At 42.0% G+C, this 22,175-nt stretch overlaps 1 protein-coding gene across 1 annotated transcript in view; it reads right to left on the bottom strand.

The window, feature by feature from the left end:
• The window catches only part of RYR3 (ryanodine receptor 3), a 479,789-nt gene that overhangs the window by 220,738 nt on the left and 236,876 nt on the right, over window positions 1–22,175 (bottom strand). Inside the window, exons 12-17 of the mRNA XM_033107698.1 lie at window positions 21,127–21,248; window positions 11,679–11,847; window positions 10,186–10,321; window positions 8,045–8,140; window positions 6,459–6,577; window positions 578–711 (exon numbers count right to left, since the gene is read on the bottom strand). Coding sequence (XP_032963589.1) covers window positions 578–711; window positions 6,459–6,577; window positions 8,045–8,140; window positions 10,186–10,321; window positions 11,679–11,847; window positions 21,127–21,248 — 776 coding nt within the window. The remainder of the gene's footprint in view (window positions 1–577; window positions 712–6,458; window positions 6,578–8,044; window positions 8,141–10,185; window positions 10,322–11,678; window positions 11,848–21,126; window positions 21,249–22,175) is intronic.

Below are 22,175 nucleotides of genomic sequence, written 5' to 3'. Positions count from 1 at the left end.
TCTTCTTTCACCATTGTAAATTAGGAAGTGGGTCTAGGTGGAAAGTTGCTGAAGAACCTTAGGCCGGCCAAATCCAGGCCCAGTGAGTTCACGACTCACATGCGACTGCATGAATGGACCAGCAGCCTAGGGTTCTGCCTGGGCCTACCCTTTTCACACTGACCTTCACAGATATTCCTGGGTAGGTGGCCATGTGCCAGAGGATACAAGAAACCACAGTATCAACATGGGACATCATTCTATAAGAGATTTTTTAAAGAAAAAAGTTGGTATATCAAAATAAAAATGAGTATGTTATGAAGAAGGCACAAGATCTGCATTAATGTTTAAAATAAAACACGGTAAATTCTTCAGCCTCCAGGTGGGACATGTACTCCACCATTGGCCATTTCAGGAGAAAGGGTTGAGAAACTCTGCTGAAAGGCTTGGAGTACAAACACACATTTTCCTGCTCTCATCTGATGTGTCCAAATCATCATGGAAATGATGGATGGGTGGCTTTGGAGTTCAGATCAGCCCTCTTCCTTCCCTGTCTGGAGACAAGACGGCCATTTTGGAATAACGGTGGTGGCCTTACCTTGTCACGTCGTTAATCAGCCGTGTCTGCAGGAGCAGGTTTCTCCGGGGGAGCAAATTGTCACAGATCAGATTCTGGTTGGCTCTCACTGCGACTCCATTGCAGAGACAGAGGGAGCACAGCACATCCAGAACCTGCAGCAGGGGACACCCCCAAACCTCAGGCTCTCCAGAGGGGAAATGTAGGCATGACTTGACTGACAGGATACATGCAGTAGGCGTTGTACAGGGTCAGGGCTGGGTGACAGGTGGGAGGACCTGCTCAGCATCAAAGAAGCCTCCCCTCCATCACCAGGCATGAGTGAGTGATGCCCCAGAGCATTCTGCCTCTTAGGGAAATGAGGCTGGGCTTCCTTCCAGCCCTCTGCCCTTATCTTGTGCTCCTTGCATCCAAACTGTGCAGGTCACCTGTAGTTACTGTTTTATAAAGTGGATAAGAGTCTGGGCTCTGAAGACGAACTGCCTAGATTAATGTCCCACCCAGGGACAAAACTAGGATGAGGTGAGCCATCTAGCATACAAAATCCAGGCGTCATTCCCTCTCGTTGTTGTACGAGAGCAGGGGTATGGGCTGGAAAGCTTCCCACTGACCACAAACTGAAGCGCATGCTCCCACTGAGCCTGGATAGCCCTCTGCACCACCAGCGGCAGGCACTCAGACGGCTCTTCACAGAAGGCACTCGATGCCCACTTGGCTTAGGTCCCTCGCGTGCGGCAGGTTTGGGAGCCTCGTGTGGGTGGGGTAGAGGTGATACTGTGTTTCCCCGAAAATAAGAACGGATCTTATATTAATTTTTGCTCCAAAAGATGCATTAGGGCTTATGTTCAGGGGATGTCATCCTGAAAAATCATGCTAGGGCTTATTTTCCGGTTAGGTCTTATTTTCGGGGGAAACACGGTAGAAGGGCAGATTCCGGTCTGTGGGTCTCTCGCTGTGATATTATCAAAATTCATTAAGATACCCTTAGGTTCCTGAAAATCTGTATTCAAAAACATTTCACCTGTTCTCCTTCTCCCCTCTAGAGTGAGGGCAAACCTGCAAGAGCACAGTTGGCCCCTGAATCGATGAGACCAGCCACCAAGCCTGTCCTGTTCCTTTTTGTTTCCCAGCTGCCTGGGAAGTGGGAATAGCCCCGGCTGCCCCCACCATATGCTGGCCTCTCGTCCAGCCTGTCTCTTTGTGCAGCGAGCGTCCTCTTTCATTCAGATTTTGTGCTGCTACTGTGGCTGGGCCAGGCACTGCTACTCCCTCTTTCCCCAACGGGGAGGAATGTGCGAACAGCAGAGTATAAGTAACAGCCAGGACTGTGGCAGGCTGTACCCACAGGAGGGGGGTGGTTGCATTTCAGTCTTTCCAAGTGGCCCCTGAAGTCTCAATGCTTAGTGAGGTTGGATGGCTGCAGGTTGTTCGTGGCATCTGTATCCATAATTCTCACAAACCAATTTTCTACCTGACTTTCCCAGTGTCGATTCTGTTTCAGATACACACAAAGCACATTTATGGGACAAGCAGAAACGAATCCCAAAGGCGGTTTTATGAACTCTTACCATCAGCATTGCATGAAACATATGGGCAGTGGAACTGGAAATCCAGAGGACAATTTCTTACTCTAAGTAAAGTGCCACAAATGACCAGGATATTAAATACTTATCCAACCTATTACGTGTTTTCACCTGTTTTGCCTTGGAGTGACAGCCACAGAGCCTTGCTGTCACAGCCAGGAGAAGAACAGAGCTTAATCCACATATAATAAGACTCACAAATAGAAAAATGGCTCCGTGAAAAGCATACAGCCTAACAGAGTGGTGCCTCACCTATAAATAAATGGTGCCATAAAGAACTGTGGCTGACATTGTTTAGGCTGTGTTTTAGAAGGCGTATCTCTGGGTGAAATGGGGAATGGGGACACAGCTCCTTTTCTGAAAAGTTTAAATGGGTTCTATTAAAAGTGAAAGACGTGTAGAGAGCGCCAGGCCACCATGGGAGTACAGGCGCTGTGCCTGTAGGTCATCTGTACTTCCTCATGGAGAGGGAACATCTCAGCAACCTCTGGCATGTGTGGCTTGTTGTGGTAGGTACTGCTGAGTGGCCACCAGACTCCATTTCCTTCGCATCCTGAGCACACAACAGCCTCCATTCCCCAGCCTCCCCGGGAATGTGAGCTCATGTGACTGAGTTCTGGCCAATGAAAAGTGGCACTTTGCTTTAGTGATATAATGGTCCCTAAAAACCCACACAGTCTTCCATGCACTGTCTCTTCTCCCAGCTGGATGTAGAGATCTAAGGAAGGATTACAAATCCCAAGGGTCTCCTTACTCCAAGTGTGATCCAGCAGCCCTGGCATCACCGAGAAGCTTGCCAGAAATACCAAAGCTCAGACATCACCCTTCCTTCCCCAGACTTACCACATCAGAGACTTCATTTTAACATGATCCCCAGGAGATTCATAAGCCCATTAAGCCTGTCAAGCCCTGTCTTAGGGGGTGGGGGAGCTGCTAGATGGAAGGAACCCATGTTTCTGAATGACCAGAGAATGGAGCCCTCCCACCGATTAGCCTCAGACTGAGACGAGGCCGGTGTGTGTGTATGTATGTGTGTGTATCTAGATCTATATACGTACATGAGCTTCCATCCATGCAAGGTGAGATGGGAGTGTATTTTGGCTTTACTAATTCATTCCTTTTACTCATTTATTACACCTTCAACAAATGTGTACTAAATGCCTGCCGTGTTTAACATGTGAGCTTGGCATTATGGAGATTACAAAGAGGATCCCTGCTGAGAAGGAACTTAGAGTCTGTGAGAGGAATGTGTGTGGAAACATAACTACAATAAAAGGCAGAGTGGAACCATCACAGAACAGAGTGCACGTTGTACAAGGATGGAAGAGAAGAGACCGTGTCCAACTGGAATAAGAAAAAGCTTCATAGACGAAGTGGCATTTGAACTAAGTTCGGAAGATAGAATTTTGATGTGTCTTGGAAAAGTAGGAGGTGAGGAGATGTTGACGGAGTGAGAGGCAGAGTGCATTCAGAAAATCTGGGGTGGGCAGTGCACCCCACTTCTGCCAGAAATATTTCTCATTGCAAAGACTGTGTTTCTCTCTAACCTGTTGACCTCAAATGTGATCATGCTTTAGATGAGTGGCAATCCTTTCCATGGTGGGGATAGAGCTAGCACCTGAAAACTCTTAGAGAGGAAGGGGAATGTAATAATTGCCACTATCATAAACACTCTCCATTCCAAGCCTGTGATTGCAGGAAGCATGGTACAGAAAGGCATTGCTCAATCCCATGAGATGTACAAACACTTTTAAAAAGAAAAATGTCATGACCCTGAAGACCACCTTCACGGACCCTCAAACGCCAGTCTTAGAAACATGAACTTCTCATAGGAAAATGCCCTCTCATTGTGAATTCTTCACTGCAAAGAGTTTTGTACTTAGATAACTATAAAAATAACACAAAAAGAAACATATTCTCACAGAACATGTGGACCCTGAAGAACACTGTCACAGCTTTCAGCCTAAGACCCCTGAAAGGAACACTAGAGTTGGAGTTAGGAGACCTCAATTCTGGTCCTAGTCTATCATTAACTAGCCCTGTGGCCTCTGGAAGTGCCTTAACACCGCAAAGCCATGTCCCAGCCTTGTTTCTGCCTCTGTCAAGTGGAAATAATATTAGGTTGGTGCAAAAGTAATTGCGGTTTAAAAGGTTAAAAATACTTGCAAAAACCGCAGTTACTTCTGCATCAACCTAAGGACAATGCTACTTCATGGCATTGCAGCAAGGACTAAAGAAAATACATGTGAACGCTGAGGACAGTACCTGGAATTTGTCAAATGGAAAATAAATGTGAGCCATCATCGTCCTCATTATTACTGTCAGTGTCGGTGGAGGAGTTGGGAGGTGCCTTGTGGCTCTCAATTTCTGTATATATTTAGTCACTGTCTTCATGGAAGGAAGACTGAGTGAATGGGTCAGAGACACCTGAAAACCTAGGACTGGAGAAAAAGAGCAGCCTGGATAGAAAAATATTACCGTGGCATTTTCCAATCAAAGATAAAGTGTTGCAATGGAAGTCTGGCCTGCACCCAGCACATTCTTTGCAAATACCCCTGCTGATGATCTGAGACCGGCTTCTTTTTGAAAATAAAAGTTATCCAATCTAAGGGAGGAGGAACTGCATTCATGGCAAGTCAGCCTTCATCCAAAACTCTATCAAAAGACAAAAAGGGGACCTCCTTGAGGAGACTCTCTACGTACTAAGACCACATTGCCTGAACGTTGACAACACTGCCAGAAGTTCTCAGTGTCTTGGCTCTCAAAGATTAAAGAGTACTTTGCTAGTGCACTCGGGTAACATATCAGGCCACGTATTGATTCCTAGCAAACTACTGAACTTATTAGGCCTCAGTTTTCTCAACAGCAGAATGGGCAAAATGTAATCAACTTGCCTCCAAGCAACAGCCATTAAATGTTTTATTGCTTTTGGCTAAAAGATGCCCCAACAAAGCTGGTTATTAAGTGCATTATGTGGTGTGATCATAAAGAAACCCCGGGACAACGACATAACAGCAGCTTTCCACTTGACACCTGCATGCAGCTCATGGCTCAGGCCATGTGTTACTTGGGTACTCATCAATTATTCTCCTTACACTTTGCAGATGGGAAGAAACATGTCGGAACATACAGAAGCTGCACTGGAGCTGGAGCCTCATGCCTGCTTTTGATTTACTACATTTGGGAAAGCAATTACAGAGACCACATATTTCTTCCTAGCGTTTGCCAAGCAATTTCACGATGCTGAGGACCATGAATCTTTTGCTTCCTAAGGATGATACATATCATCTAAGTGGGCAATACTGCAGAGGCTCGTTCTCCTGGATCCCCTGAGATGTGTCTCAAATGTGCAGTGCCCCCAAACTATGGGAAGCAGAGAGGGACAGTGATCAAGTTGAGTTCTCTCCACTCCGCAGAAGCCCAACGGCTGTCTCTCATGTGCAGTCATACCCTCTGTTCTTGAAATACACTCCCTCAGCCTTAGAGCACTTGCCTAATTAGTCCGTGCAGCACTCTCATGCATGAGGGGCCGATGTTGAAAGGTCAGGATCAGACATATTTTAATAGACTTCTCCCAAAGATCATGGTGTCTTTCAACATATAATTCCGTAAAGAGAGAGATGTTAGAGCTGTAAGAGACCTCAAGAAATTGATACAGCAGGTGGAAACCTTAGTCAGTGGATTGTAGTCATCTCCATTTTACAGATGAAATAACTGAGACCCAAAGTCACACAGCTTTTTTTGTATGAAAGGAAGAGACACACAGCTTCAGTCCTCTTCCTGGCTTATGCAGATTCATTTGCTTTACTTGGTTTGACTCATGGTAAATCTAATTTCATTTAATAATGTGACTTTCTGCACTATTTTTATCTGAGTTTTGTACATCTCCTTTCTACACAATTTTTATCTGATGTTTGTATACCTTCTCTATATGGCTTGGTGTTAACTGTTTCCTTACTACTCTCCTAGACCCTAGGATGGGAGCGGATCCTGCAGCTGGCCTTGCATGGACTCCAGCCCAGTGTCTCACACAGTCAGCTGTGTGCTGAGGGCTAATGATATGATCAAGACTTGGGAAAGTGGTGGAAATAAAGGGAGACCATCCAAGATCCAGTGTGACTGGCTGACAGTGTGTTCTTAGGCAAGGAAGGGTCTTTCACAACTTCGATTTCCCAAGGTTTTGTATGTTTGTTTTTTATCAAAGCCAAGAAAGAGAGCAGTCAGCACACTCCCCCTAACACACAATGGTTACTAAGTGGCAGGAAGGGAAAAGACAGGTAAAGTCAATCACCATCTGGGTTCTTTTTTTCCATACCCACCTTGTGATTCCGCCCGTGCTTATCCAATAGGGAGATGATGGACTTGATGTGGCCCTCTGCTATCAGATTTAAGGCTTCTGGGCTTTCAATCAGGATGCAGTGCAAAACTTCCAAGATACCTACAAGAATGCCACAGAAGTCATCGGGACATTAAATAACCTGCCAAATTGACCATAAGTTAAAAAGCTGAGAATGAAAAGACCATTCTCAGGGCACAGAATATTATCAATTCTCTGAATCTGTTAAATATTTCCAGCCAGAAAAAAGATGCAGTCACTCTGGTAAACCTCAGGAGCCTCTGGGGTCAAGCTATCTGTAATTAGAGGTGCGTTTTATTCAGTACTAACCCCATTTCCCTCTTCCTAGACGAAGACACGATCTTTCTGTGTCAAAATATAGAGAAGCAGCTATAAAATGGAATTCTTAAGTTGACCGAACCATGCACTATTTAATTTAAAAATAGATAGAAAACTAGATGCCCTGTGTACTATAAATTCTAAAGGCCATTCAGGTTATTTTGACAATATTTAGAGTGTTCCTCAAAAAAAGTATATCTAGGAATCGTCCTGGAATTTATTTTTATTTTAGATGCCCTGGAGTAGCAAATAAATTGCAAGCTCTCTAAATAAAGACTATTTGGCTTTGCACCCTTTTCTAGGCACACTGGATGGTTTTCTGTATTAAGTGAAGGCTTAAGAAAAACTAGTGGATGCCCCTGCAGCCTGGTTTCTATAAGGGTAACACCATAATGAAAATGCAGAAGTAGTTGGCCAATATTTTCATTGGTTTTACTGAGAAAGTTCCTCTTCATTCTGTTTTTTTAAAGTTTTCATAAATTACCCTGGAGGTAGCCTGGGCCAAAGGAGCTGTTACTGAAGAAAACAGAGGCTTAGGAAGGCATGTGTAGGTGGACGGTCCTGGCGAAAACTTCCCTTGGCCTGTCTTGCCCAAGCTCCTGACAATGGAGATAATGGAGATAATGGCAAAAAGCATCAAAACCTTTCAGCTTCCCAGAGTGGGGCTGACACCTGTCATGTTCACTCATCTCCAAGGAAGCCAACCGGTGAGCCTCATGGCATGGTCACTTGGTCACTTAACAACAGTGACTATTCTCTTGGCTCAAAGTCCCTGTGAGTCATGAAGGGCTCTAGATATGATGTCAAGGGTGACTCAGGAGGTGGGAGGATCATCCTTTCCTCTCATTCCACAGTCATCCTTCAGTCTTGCTTCTAACCCAAAGTGTTAGCTGGACCACGCCCAGAGAGGGTTTGGAAACCCAGAGAAAGAGAGTCCAAGTAGTAATAAGTAGGAGACCACGACCCTGAGTGGGAGGCAATTAAAGGACCCAGGGGATGAAGATGAAAGCACAGAGTGAAAAATGAGAGGAGAGACTCTTGAAGTCTGGTTAGAGTTGTTAAATAAAGTGAGGGGGTGCAAGGAAGACTTGGCACCTTTTTGTTGTCCTTGCTGAAGTCATTATTTGCAATTCAGTGGAGAAAAGAAGTGTTCAAAGATCCAACCTTGTTTTCTTTTTCACAGAAAGAAAAGAAGGCCACCTTGTCCACTGGTTTCCTGTCAATGCTTACCTGAGGAAGATTCTAGTCTGTCCAATTTGCTGATTAGCCAATCCAGGTTATTGGAGAATTGAGTGCAATTGTTTCTATTTCCACGAATGAGGGCAGCTGCAAACAAGGAAATGTTTGATCATACAGGTTAAAGGATACAAGGGTGATGGGCCTAAGAACTTGGGAAACTGTTAAATATACTTCATATGCTTAGCAACTAAAAGGAATGGAATGGCAATCTTCCCCTCCCTAGCCCTTTGACACAATCCTGTTTCTATATTTAGAAAACTAAAAATCTAGCATTTACTCAAAGATTTCCAGAGCATCTGCTATGTACCAGGCACCTGTCTAGTTGCAGGAGAAAGAGAAGTGGGAACACGATAGCAGAATTCTGGCGTTCGTGAAGTAGGAGAGAGACAATAAACACACAAATTAATAAAATTCCTTCAAATAGCGATAAGCAAGAAAATAATATTTGCTTGATTAGTGGCTTAAGAACTCAATTCTTTGCAATGTCTTCTTAAACCACACTAGAAATTTATTTCTCAGTGCTAAAGGAAGGCACCCAAATGAACACAGCTGGAAAGGTTGGTTAAACTAATAGGTAAGTAACAATTAAACACGAAACTCCAAAATATCTCAAACCCATCAGTCTATGGCAGGGGTTCCCTAAGTCTGCTCCCCTGGACCAGAATGTCTGTGTTAGCTGAGAATGTTAGAAATGAAAATCCTCTGGCCTTATCCCAGATCTAATGAATGAGAAACTCGGGATGGGACCCAGCAGTGTTTTAACCAGCCCTCCAGTTGGTTCTGATGCCTGCTCATGTTTGAGAACCATTGGCAGATGATTTTGCTAAGGGAAGGAGAGAATATGCTGTCATTCGATTTTCACCCATCTAGACCAAGAAATAACCTTCCCTCCGTAGGCCAATGTGACAGATGCAACTTTGGAACAAGTCCATGTAAACTGGTCAGTCCCAAGTACCTTACTCTTCACGTTGCAGATTTTCAAAGACTGGGGTTTTACAGATGCTTATAAGGTATTTGGGTAAGGAACAGTTTGCTTCCGGACCCCTGCTTTGCACTTACCCAGTTAGTGGAGGGCAGAATTTGGTCTGAGCTCCTCAACTGCTTTTCAGGTCAGCTTAAGCTTAGGGAGTCAGTCTGCCTGGGATCAAGCCTGAGTTTCTACCACTTGCAACGTGTGTGACCCTGAGCATGTTTGAGCATCAGTTTCTTCCTCAATAAAAAGGGGATAAGAGTAGTCCCTACACCTCAAAGTGCCGCTCTGAGGATCAAAAAGAGATATTCCACTGCTTGGCATACAGAGCTCAGTAAATGTGAGCTATTATTGTTATAATAATTACTACTGAGTCTGAGCTACATAATCACAAAATATTAGGGTCACACAGTACAGGGGCAGTCCAGTCAGTCTAACCCTTGACGTTGAGAATGGGTCCAGCCTGATTTCTCTGGGCTCCCCTCTGGCCTGCGGAACTTTTTATGGATTTCCTTTAATGGGACATAGACTTCAGAGAAAAGCCCTACAATGCTGCCTCATCACCATGTCTGAGCCACCACTGGTGGCCACCTTACTGTCCACCACTGTCCTCCCATGGCCTGGCTGTCTGCGCCCATGTGGTGGCACTGGTTATAGCAAGCACCAGGACATCACCACACGCTCAGTGTCATGAGAAGAACGGCTGGGTGCTGGATCATCCTTCCTCACCACCTTTTTTCCCCCACCACAATAAAATAAGCAGGAGTCATCACTGACCAATAAGCGGACAGTGGGAGGACACAGTTTAAGAAAGTAGCCACCCTTAAAGTGGGTGTGTCAGAAGTCTAGAACTTGAGGGCGCCAGACACATGTTTCAGTTTTGTTCCCTCACGTTAAAGATGAGGAATTGAGATTCAGAGAGCGGTAAGGCTTTCACAGGTAGTCTTGGCAAAACTGAGTACCATCTGCTTCCACTTATTGCTGACTTCTTGCTCTAAGTTTGGAAAGTACAATAAGTTACTTAAGTTAACCGAATGAATGGCTAGGTTAGCAAAAGGCTTCCGAAGAATGAGGCTAGAGGACCATCCTGGTTTGTGAAGTGGAGATCCCACAGAGACCACCCTTGGAAATCTTCCCAGGAAGAGGCTGCGTGGATGCTTACCCAACAATTTGTACAGGAGGTTCAGGATTTCTTTCCAGGCCATGCCATTCTCTTCCCTGGCAATCCCTGCAAAGTGTGCTACGCTGTTGTAGACATTTAAGCGATCGACGCAATTTAACACAAGGGCCAACATTCCCTGTGAAGGCAAGTCGGGGGGAAAAGTGAAAATTCCTGGTGAAGAAAGCAGATCACTTCTGTTCTTTCCTCTCCCATATCATTCACTTTTTAAGGCCGATATCGCTAACACGCAAATAGAACATCATGGTGCCAGCTTAGGTTTTGTTTTTCACCTCCTCAAAACAAAATATGCATTTTTATGTCTCGGATACCTAAATAGCATCAGTTCGGGAGTGAGTCAGCAGTCTCCTCTGACAGGCTTGCCCCCACGTGTTTACCTCAAACCAAGGACAGACTGAGGAAGAGGGAGCGGAAATGAGTCTCACAAATGCCTGCTCTGTGTGGGGTGTGAAATGACTCTGACTCACCCAGAAATAGCCCTGGATATAGTACCTATTCTTCTCTTAAATCTCAAATAAGTTCAAGTAAATCCATTCAGATACAGAAGAAAACCTTGCTTGCTTCCTCCCTCTCACCCCCTCAAAAAAAGTGGGATTTAGAGACAATAAGACCAAAAGAGTATTTTTAATTACAGTTTCATCTAAATTACTATACTATGCCACCCAGTAAAAACATCTGTGCCTAGCTATTCTTAAAGCAACGTACTTCCAGTAGCCTGTAAGGAATAATGTCTCCAGAGCCAGCCTGCTTAGATCAGAAAACTCAGCTGGGATGGGTCTATATCTCATGTCACTAACTTTGGAAATTCCCAATGGACAGGACCTGTCCCTGGGAACAAGGGACCACAGAAGCACAACCATGGCCTGTTAGTGCCAAATCATCATGTCCACGTCCAGAGGTGGCACGTGTCTTGTCTGAGGTCACACACAGCCAAGGATGGAGCCAGAACGAGGACCCCGTGAGTTCCAAGGTAGTGTTTCCCACATGTCCAGCCTCATCCCTAGGGACCCAGATTTCACCTAAGACCTAGCATCACCTGCAGCTTTCAAAGCAGCTCCTTAGTTATTTCTGATGTGGTGGAACCTGGGCATCTATATTTTTCAAACAGGTGTCCTAGGTAATTCTGACACCTTCCAAAACTTGGGAATCACAGCCAGTGCCACGGTCCAATAGCTGAGATTTATTGAAAATGGATTTTGAATACACATGTGGCATGGAAGCTTTCAAATACAATCTGGTTAGAATGTGCCAATGTATACGGTGACCACACCCACCGCCAGTGTAACCAGGGGCGGCTGACAGTGAAGGTCAGCTTCCAGTTCGTCTTTTTCTTCCTGGCCTCCTCGCTTTCTTGTTCTCTGTCATTTCATACACACGTGCAGGCATGGAGACAAGGCTAAGGGTGTCTGGGATATATAGGGATATTTCAGCTCAGGACAAAAAGAGAATCTCAATTTCTAATTTTTTGGACTTACCTCTTCCTTGAAAAGATTCTGTCTGTTTTTGAGTGAGCGGAGCTTGTTCTGCTTGTCTTCATGCTGCATCTCTTCCTCTGGGGGCTGGAAGTAGGCAATCAAGTCCTGTAGGGTCTGCAGGACCTCTTCTATTGGCAGGGTGATGGGGGCAGCTGTGCGATTGTTTCCACTAAAAAACACAAGGTGGACATGGCTAGGGCACCAGGCCTCCAGTGGGGACCCTGACAAGTATCCACCAGGTCCTGGTTCCCACTTGCCCCACACCCGGCACAATGCACTGCTCCTGGGGTGGTCTCTGTACGAAAGACCACAAATCGATGTTGGCCAACTAACAGAGCAACAGAAGGCCATTGGTCTGATTCGATTTTAAAGCCATTTCATAAATAAAGAGGAGTGACCCCTGGCTGTCTGCCACACTTTCCCTTTTTTAATAAAAAACACTTTTTAAAAATAATAAACTTATTAACCCATAGTTCTTTTGTATTATTACATGTTCTTCTTGAAATAGGTTAAATGTAAGGCTGGGAGAGTTTCTGTCACTAGTTTCTGTCACTGGCCCCTCCACCTATATCTTCGTCTTCTGTCTCTCTCCATGTGTCTTTTTGATACCTCAGCGTGTGTTTTTCTCTTCAAGTTTCTATGGTGTGCAGACACACACTTGCTTCCCCATCCCACATGTGGATGTCTTTCTCCTTCACGCTCCTGTCTCTTTCTCCTCTGACTCCTGTGTGTGCTCTCCCTCCGTATCTCCCTTCCTCTTTCTCAGCACCCCCCATCTCTCCACATCCTTCTCTCTGTCTCAATGCCTCCTTCTGTGCCCCTCCCGCCATCTCTCACTCTCTCTGTCGTGTTCCTCCTTATTCTGAATGGGTCTCTGTCTCACTGACTCTGTCATAACTTCCCCCAAAATCTTGGAATTAATCCCATGAACACAGAGAGATCAAAAACCTCCACAGATGGCAAAATGAGCCTTCCTTTTCCCATTGCCTTGAGGACAAAGGCTAAGAAGAGGAAGGGGAAAACGAACCCAGCCGCTGTGGAACTGAATCATTGGCCCGGGGGACTGAGAATAAGTTGAGTGTGTAAATAATCTCAAGGTTTTCCTTGGGTCAATTTCTAATGAGTTTCCCTTTGCATTTACGGGGTATCTGATTATACATTAAACTGGACACATGCAAAGAAAAGATTGTTATCTAGGCCTAAAGCAAAGGCTGAACAAGTCCTAAAAACACTCGGTTTATGAGGTGGCAATAATTCCAAATCTGTGGAAAAGCATGCCAAGTGCGTACAATGAGGGCAGGGAAGTCCTTCTCACTCATGTGTACTCTGGCCCATGGTAGGTGCTCAGGAAATGTGTGTTAGTAACTATCTGAGATATTCTTGGACACAAAGAGGGTGGCGAAGAGAATGCCATGAGGCCATGAGGTGACGATTTGGGATTACAAAACCCAATCAGAAATGACTTCCAAATTTTAGATTCAGTGAAGGGATGAATACGTTTTCCTCAATATTTTTGGTTCAGTTGCAGAGTTTGTGTCTCTCTCTCTTTATCTCTCGCTCTCTCTCCACTCTGAGTTTACTAGAGACATTGATGCCAGTAAAGTACACAGTGTTTCTTCATGTGTTAAAATGAAAAGTGAAAAGGAGAGGTTTGTTGGCATTTTTGGTAGCTTGAAAGGACAACGACATAGAGGGTTGAGAAACCCATTGTACAGTCACTGCATTAACCACAGGATATCTGGAGTGCCTTTGAGCCCCCGGTCTTTTACTTTATACCTGGAAAATAGGAAAGGTACACTTTATGATCGACAGGGTCCTTCTAGGTCTAATTTTTTTTTTTTTTTTTTTTTGGTTCTGTGGGTTTTCACTGCTTCATCTTGCCCCTGGAAAAAGCATCAGTACAACAGTCCTCCACTGGACTGAGGCAAATGCCTCTCTCCCTTCAAAATAGAACATATCCCACATGCTTGGCGCTGGAGACAGTAGTGAAAATAGACATGACCTCTGAATGGCTTCATGGTGCTCACATCCCACTTTAGAATCTTAGAGAGGAGACGCAGAGGGACAGGAACAAGATAATATCGCAATTCAGAACTCACTGCAATCGGAACCTATCTCGTCCCAACCTTTCCCACTCCCTACAGACACTGTCCCACTACATTCCCAACCTTTGCCAAGGATTTCTTTTGTTCAATTCAAGTAAGACCTCCGGTGATGCTGAATATTTACCACATCATTGCCATAAAACCACTATTTATATTGTTTGCCTCCTCAGGTTAAACTCAGAGGTCAGAAGGCAAGCATCTTCTCCTCAGTAGGATTTCTGAAACTCCCTCATCTCTTGCATTGTTCATCTGTTGTATTGGATAGCTCCCAGCAACTGTACAGAGGATGAGACAGCACATGCAAACATTAACCTATTCTTCTTCACTGTTTTTTCTTGCCCTTTCCCTACTCATTTAACTTTAATGTGCTCTCCCAGGAGGCCACCCTCTTCTTCTGGTTTCCATTTGTACACAGTATGTACTGTCGGTTTCTCAAAACAGATGGGAGGAGAGGACGTATTTCCAAATTATTATTTTTTTTAATCTTTCTCTTCCCAGCTCTTGCAAAATTCAAGTACTATGGCTTGTGTAGCCCCTACCTTTGCTGCACTGGTTTTTCATTATTCCTCCTTTCTTCTAAAACATCCTGGTGGCTGGGAGAATCAAGAATTTCTCCATTGAGGGTGGAACTTCCAGAATAGCTGAATGAGGAGTTCAGCAAATCTCTCCCATAAAATAATGATAAAATTGGACAAAATCATCCAAAGTAACGTTGTGGGACTTTGGAAATTGACCAAAGGCATACAACAAATTGAGAGTATGCATTAAAAAAAATATGAAGCTTGGTAAGGACAGTGGGAGTCTATGGTGTTTCAGGTGGAGGCTTTTCCCATGCCCTCCCCCAGCTTCTTAGCAAAGTTTAAACAGGGTGCGAAGACCATGTGCGAGGCTGCTCAGGAAGGACCAGAAAGGAACCTGGCTATCTACTTATCTCTGGCTGAACATTAGGCCTTCCTTGTGAAACAGAAAGTAAAATCTTGGACAGATTTAAAACTGCCTGAACTTGAACATGTTATCCAACACACCTGGGTAGCACGCTTGCCTTATAAGCAATACTAAGGGAAGTCCTTCAGGCTGAAAGAAAATGACACCAAACAGTAACTAGAATCAACATGAAGAAATAGAGAGCACTGATAAAGGAAATCATGTAGGTAATTATGACAGACAGTATAAGTATATATATTATTTCTCTTTTGTTTCTGTAACTCTTTGAAAAACGAATAAGATGATAATTATAAAACTGTATTGCTGGACTTATAACACTTGAAGATGTAATATACTTAATATCTCAAAGGAGCAGGGAAATAATAAAACAATATTGGAGCAAAGTTGCTTTATTTTACTTGTTAAGTTTGTATTAATTTCTTTCAAGTTAAATACATACTGAGTTCCCTAGAGTATCCACTAGGAACACAAGTCAAAAAAGCAGTTAACAAAAAACTCAACAAAGGAATTAAAATGATACACTAGAAAATATTTAACACAAAAGAAGGCAATAGGAAGGAACAGAGGAACAAAATGGACATGAGACATAAAAGACAAATAGCAGAATTTCAGACATAAATCCAACCATTTGAATGATTACATTATCTATAAATAGGTTACACACACCAATAAAAGGAAAAGATTGTCAAACTACATCAAAAAAATCCAGTGTATGCTATCTATAAGACATACTTTGTAGATTCAAAGACACAAATAGGTTGAAAGTAAAAAGAGCCAGCCAAATGGTAACCATAATCTGCACACAGACATTTGGAGTGGCTCTAAAAACATTCTTTAAGACAAAAAATGTTCATAGAGAAAAAAGGGAGACATTTTATAATTATAAAAGGGTCAATTTATCAGGGAGATACCTATTATAAACATATAAGCACCCCAAAACAGAGCTCAAAACATGTGAAGCAAAAATTGACAGTTAGGTGAGAAATAGGCAATTTAATAATAACAGAGATTTCAATACCCTTTCTCAATCAGTTAATGTACTGAACTCTATTAATAAAGGATAAAACCACATGTTAATCTCCATAGACAAAGAAAAAGAATTTGACACAATCTAACACTCATTCAACAACAACAACAATAATAATAAAAATAAAATCTCTCAACACACCAGGAATAGAAGAGAACGTCCTCAGCCTGATAAAGGGCATCTATAACAATCCCATAACTAACACCATGTTTAATGGTCAAAGAATGAATGTGTTCCTGCTAAGATTAGGAACAAGACAAGGATGCCTGTTCTCTCCACTTTTATTCCACATTGTAGTGCATGTAGCCAGTGCAATCATAAAAAGTTAAACAACCCAAATGTCCACTGATGGATGAATGGATAAACAAAATGTGATGTTTAAATACAGTGTAATAATAGTCAACCTTATTAAAGGAATTAAAAGGAATTAAATTCTGGCACATGCTACAATATAAATGAAACTTGAAGATATTTTTATGAAGTTAAATAAGCCAGACACAAAAATACAAATATTCTATGATTTCACTTATACGTGGTACCTAGAATAGTTAAATTCATAGAAATTGAATGTAGAAGGGTGGTTCCCAGGGGCTGGAGGGAGGGGAGAATAGGGAATTATTGTTTAATTGATATGGAATTTCAGTTTGAGATCATGTAGAAGTTCTGGAGATGGAGAGTGGTGGTGGTTGCACAACAATTTGAATGTACTTAATGTCACTGAATTGGACACTTAAAAATGGTTAAAATGGTAAATTTTATGTCATGTATATTTTACCACAAAAATATTAAAAAGGTAAACAAATTTACATATGACTCCGTAATTCCACTCCTAGGTATTTACCCAAGAGAAATGAAAACATACACTAATATCCATAGAAGAATTACAGAGAATAACCAAAAATAGAAACAACCCACTGTTCCTCAATTGACAAATACAGAGAATGTGAAGTGTGTGTGTGTTTGTATCTGTCTTTCGCTATAGAGGTATCTACATGTATAGATCTCTCTTCTGTGTTTAGACACACACACACAATCATACATATAAACATACATGTGTTTATATGTGTATCTGTATCAATATCTGGTAGACATACATGAAGAATACTCTTAAGCAATAAAAAGGAGCTGAACACCATTATGAGCTGTAACAGGGATGCACCTTAAAAATATAATATTAAGTAAAAAGGCCCAATTCAAGAGACATACATTGTATGATTTAATTTATCAATTTAATGTATTAAGACAGTAGGTAATTAATTGCCTGCCTAAGGTTGGGGTGGCAACTAGTATAAACTGCAATGGGTATAAGGAATTGTTTTGGGGTGATGGAAATGTTTGCAACTGAATTGTGGTGACAGTTGTACAGTTCTTTAAATTTATTGAAATTCACGGTTTCGTACACTCCAAAGGATGAATTTTATGATATGTAAATTATTATCCGATAAAGCTGTTTAAAAATAATTTTCTCATTTTCAGGCATTTAACTCCTACTTACTTTTTTAAAATAACAGCTTTGTTGAAACATAATTCACGTATCTATATACAATAATCTATTTAAAGGGTACGATTCAATGGTTTAATGGTTTTTAGTATATTTACAGAGTTGTGCAATCATTACCTCAATCAATTTTAGAGCTGTTTCATCAGCTTCCCCCAAAATCTCACACTCATTAATAGTCACTCCCCTTACCCCTGCTTCTACACAACCACAAATCTCTCTTTCTCTATAGATTTGCCTATTTTGGACATTTCATATAAGCGGGATTATACAATGTGATCATTTGTGACTGGCTTTTTTTCACTTAAAATAATGTTTTCAAGGATCATCCATGTTGTAGTATGTATCAGAACTCCATTCCTTTTTATGGACGAATCATATCGCATTGTTTGCATATGGCACATTTTATTTATCCATTCATCGGTTGAATGTTTGGGTTGTTTCCACCTTTGGGTTATTATGAATAATGCTACTTTGAACATCTGTGGACAACTTTATGCATGGACCTATGTTTCATATCTCTTGGGCATACACCTAGGAGTGAAATTGCTGGGTCATATAGTAACTCTATGTTTAGTGTTTTGAGGAATTTCCAGACTATATTCCAAAGCGGCTGTGACAGTTTATATCCCCTCCTGCATTGTATTAGGGTTCTACTTTCTCCACATCCTGTCCCTCACTTCTTATTAATAGTTTTTTTGATTATAGCCATCCTTGTGGGACTAAAGTGCTGTTATCTCACTGCAGTTTTGATTTGCAATCTCCTGATGGCTAATGGTGCTGAACATCTTTTCATGTGCGTATTGGCCACTTGTATATTTTCTTCAGAGAGATGTCTATTCAGATCCTTCACTCATTTTTTAAATTGGTCCATCTGTCTTTTTAATGTTGAGTTGTGACTGTACTTTATTCTAGATACAAGTCCCTTATCAGATATATGATTTGCAAATATCCTCTCCCATTATGTGGGTTGTTTTTTTTTACTTTCTTGATGGTGCCCTTGGCAGCAAAAAAAGTTTTCAATTTTGATGAAGTCCAAGTTATTTACTTTTTCTTTTGTTGCTTTTGTTTTTGGTATCATATTGAAGAAACCACTACCTAATCCAAGGTCATTAAAATTTAAGCCTATGTTTTCTTTACCAGGTTTCATTATTATAGGTCTTATTATTAGGTCTTTGATCCATTTTGAATTAATTTTTGTATATGTGTGAGGTAAGGGCCACTGTCTTTTAAGAAAGATATAGGGGCATAGGTTGAGAGAATAGGGGGCCAGATAAATAAACTGTCCACCTCTAAAATGATGCTTCTAGTAACAGTCTAGACTACATGAAAAACTCATGTTTGGATGTAGCTATCTTTTTCTGCCTATATCAAGCCTTTCATTCTTTTAACTTTTCTTTGAAGAAGAAGGGCCTGTCTGGATGTAATGAGGCATAGATAGGAAGAAATACTTTGCTCAGGAATCACAGGAAACCAGGGTCAGAGCCAAAAGCAGACACAGGATGGTTGACTTGCTTCAGTTCCATCCCCTGGCAGACATATTTCTATTCCTACTTTCTCCAATTTAGTAACAGAACCCCTGATTTGTGCTGGGTACATAGGCCAACCAACCAGAGATTATATTTCTCAGCCTCCTCACACCTAGGTGTGGCTGTGTGACTAAATTTTAGTCAATAGAATTCTAGATAAAATGATCTACTTCTGGATCATAGCTCTTATAAAAGAAATTGTTGTCCTCTACTTTCTCTTTCTTCCCCCTTTTGCAGGACAGATCTCAGACTTGATACCAATAGGCTATTCTTTATCATGTGGATAAAGAAAACATAGCAGGACAGTGGTTATCAACTGTGGCTCAATATTAGAATCACCTGGGGAGCTTTAATTAAAAGCTGGTGTTTGTTAATTCGAAAAGATACATGCAGCCCTATATTCATTGCAGCGTTATTTACAATAGCCAAGATATGGGTGTCCATCAATAGATAAATGGATAAAGAAGATGTGGTACATATATACAATGGACTACCACTCAGCCATAAAAAATGAAATCTTGCCATTTGCGATAACATAGAAGGCACTAGAGCAGGGGTGTCAAAACTGCGGCCCTCGGGCCAACTACAGTCTGCAATCCATTGTTAATTGGCCCAAATTCCAAAAATATATTTAGTTTACTTAAATAAACCAGGTGAGGCAATGCATACTTCACCTAGAGTGAGTGGGCTGGCTGTTTGTGTATTTTACCAAATATGGCCCTTGGTGAAAAACGTTGAAAAAAGTTTGGACACCCCTGCACTAAAGAGTATTATGCTAAGTGAAATAAGTTAGACTGAGAAAGACAAATGCCATATGATTTCACTTACATGTGGAATCTAAAGAACACATGAATAAACAAAACAGAACAAACTCATAAACACAGAGAACTAATGGGTGGGTGGGGGATGGGCAAAAAAGGTGGAAGGGACTAAGAAATACAAATGGTCATTTATAAAAATAGTCACGGCAATGTCAAGTACAACACAGGGAATATAATCAGTAATACGTAATAACTATGTATGGTGTCAGGTGGGTATTAGACTTACCAGGGTGATCACTAAGTTATACAAATGTCTAATCACTATGTTGTACACCTGAAACTCTATAACACTGTATGGCAACTATAACTGAAAAATAACGTTTAGAAAAAAATCTTAAAAAAAAAAGCTGGGGTTCAGATTTCACCCCAGGGATTTTAATGTAATTGGTTTGAGGTGCCACCTGGGTATCAGGGTATCAATAACTCCCAAGATGAATCTAACATGGGCCAAAGTTAAGACCTCTCTATTCCAGGGCAGCGGCTTGTAAACTTAGCATGTATCAGCACCAACTTGAAGGCTTATTAATACATGATTTTCTGGGGTGCCATTCCCAGGTGTCTGATTCAGTAGGTTTGGGAGAAAACTGGGGAATTTGTATTTCACAACTATAAAAACCTGTAGGAGATCTCAAAGCAGCAACACAGAAGGAACCCGAGCCCCAGTGGCCAGAGTATTTTCATTAAAACATTCATCTACCCTATAATTTTACTTTAAAGAAAAAGAAAAGTTTATCCTGAACTGCAATAGCAACTTAGCTTATATCTTAACTAACACACATTCCTTGGCTCATAGTGTTTCTACAAGAAGAAAAGTAAAAAACAAACTTTTTTTTCCCCTTATTTCATGCAAATTCACACAAGAAATTTACACCCTCTTGGCTTTGGAGATATTTTCCCACAAGAGAAGGATGGTTTGGAACATCGCACTGTTTACAACAGAATCCATTCCTCATGCTAATTGGTGAACACAATCCGAAGAGTTTGGTTCTGGCAGCGTGGCTAAGGCTGGGGGGTGGGGGTGGGGTTTATGATACAAGCAGGCAGTTCAGTTACTTTAAGTCTCAGCCGTAGTTGGATAACTCAAGGCTTCCAGTGCAAATTAACTTGGATACAAGCTACAGCAATGATTCTGAATGATGTGGAAAGCCTTTCTCAAGAGCAGAGAGGGAGTGGATCTGTTTCTTTTCTCTCCTACCCTCTCTTCCCCTCTTCACACTACTACAAAAGGGACTTAAAGCACTCCAGCTGTCTTCACTTAATTTTCCTGAGAAGACCTTGGGTGCTCCTGACACCAAGCTGAATAACTAACGGGGCTTGACCATTTGTTGTGCAAAGAGAGGGGGCAGTAGGAGGTCCCCCGGTGGGAAATAGATTTCAGTCCCAAGCTCTCTCCCATGAAACTCTTTGCTGGTGTTTAATTATTTTCTGAAAACACTTACAGTATTAAAAGGGGATGGGTAGGTGTGAATGGAAGGCCACAGAGTCGAAACGACCAGGCACACCAAGGGAAGGAACTCACGTACCTTACGAACTGGCTGAATAAGGCTGTTGTGTTCCGGATGATCCGAGCAGCCTGGGACTCCTCACGCTGGCATCTCTGCAGTGTTAATCCATCATCCATGTGGCCTTCCTGATGGAGTATGACCTACAGAGCAAGCACACCAGGTTCAGGTTACACGTGACTCCACAGCTGGGCAGTCAACATGTCTCATAGTTTCCCTCAACCCTGGCACACCTCCTCCGCGACCAAGATCTCCTGGGTCCATTCTGAAAATGGGACATTAACAAAGTTATTTTGCCCATATGCCCTATGACTGACATATGAATCATTCTTGAGACATGATGCTTTGATGAAAATAAAGTTTTATGTGCCACCGTGGTATGAATTACAATAAATTCCCTGGGCCTAGATGGCCAATTCGAAAGGGTGAAAACATACTTTATAATAGATTTTTCTCTCAAAGTGAACACAAAACCTTACTCTTGGCGATGAAACAAGTCATTTTGTTAGAGCCTTTGCCTTCAGAGATAAATTGAGGAAGAAGAAAGACATGTTAAAGCAAAACCCTCTACTGGGATCAGACTTGGATTTCTCTCCTTAAGAACAGCCACCCTGGGTTAACTTACTGTAAAAGTGGGGAAGCAACTGAACACGATTGCTTCTTAAGGGGGCTAGAAAGAAGGTTTGAAAACCTTCAGGTATCAGCAACCTGAGTTCTAGTCCTGCTATGTGCTTCTCCCGTGTGACCTTGGACAAGTTACTTAACCTCTCTTTGCTTCAACTACACCGTTGACAAATGGACTTAGAGGGCTGTTTGGAAGATTAGATGATTTGCATGTAAATCATTTAGCATGTTTCCTAGAATACAAGAGATACTCAATGAATGTTATAAGAAGCAGTATTTTATTGATCTCAAATCAGTTATCTGGAAGCTAAGCATATGAGGACTGACAATTAAGTTCACGAACTTGTTGCAATAATGTTGTTAACCTTTTTTTGATATCAGAAGGGTTATTCATTATGAATTTGTAACAACTGGAAAAACAGTTAACCAAGTTTACTATTTGAAAG

The sequence above is a fragment of the Rhinolophus ferrumequinum genome, chromosome 6 (assembly GCF_004115265.2).
Source record: "Rhinolophus ferrumequinum isolate MPI-CBG mRhiFer1 chromosome 6, mRhiFer1_v1.p, whole genome shotgun sequence".
In the NCBI taxonomy this organism is placed as follows: Eukaryota; Metazoa; Chordata; class Mammalia; order Chiroptera; family Rhinolophidae; genus Rhinolophus; species Rhinolophus ferrumequinum.
Note: the sequence above shows the minus strand (reverse complement) of the source record. Positions and strands in the feature narration are given on the sequence as shown.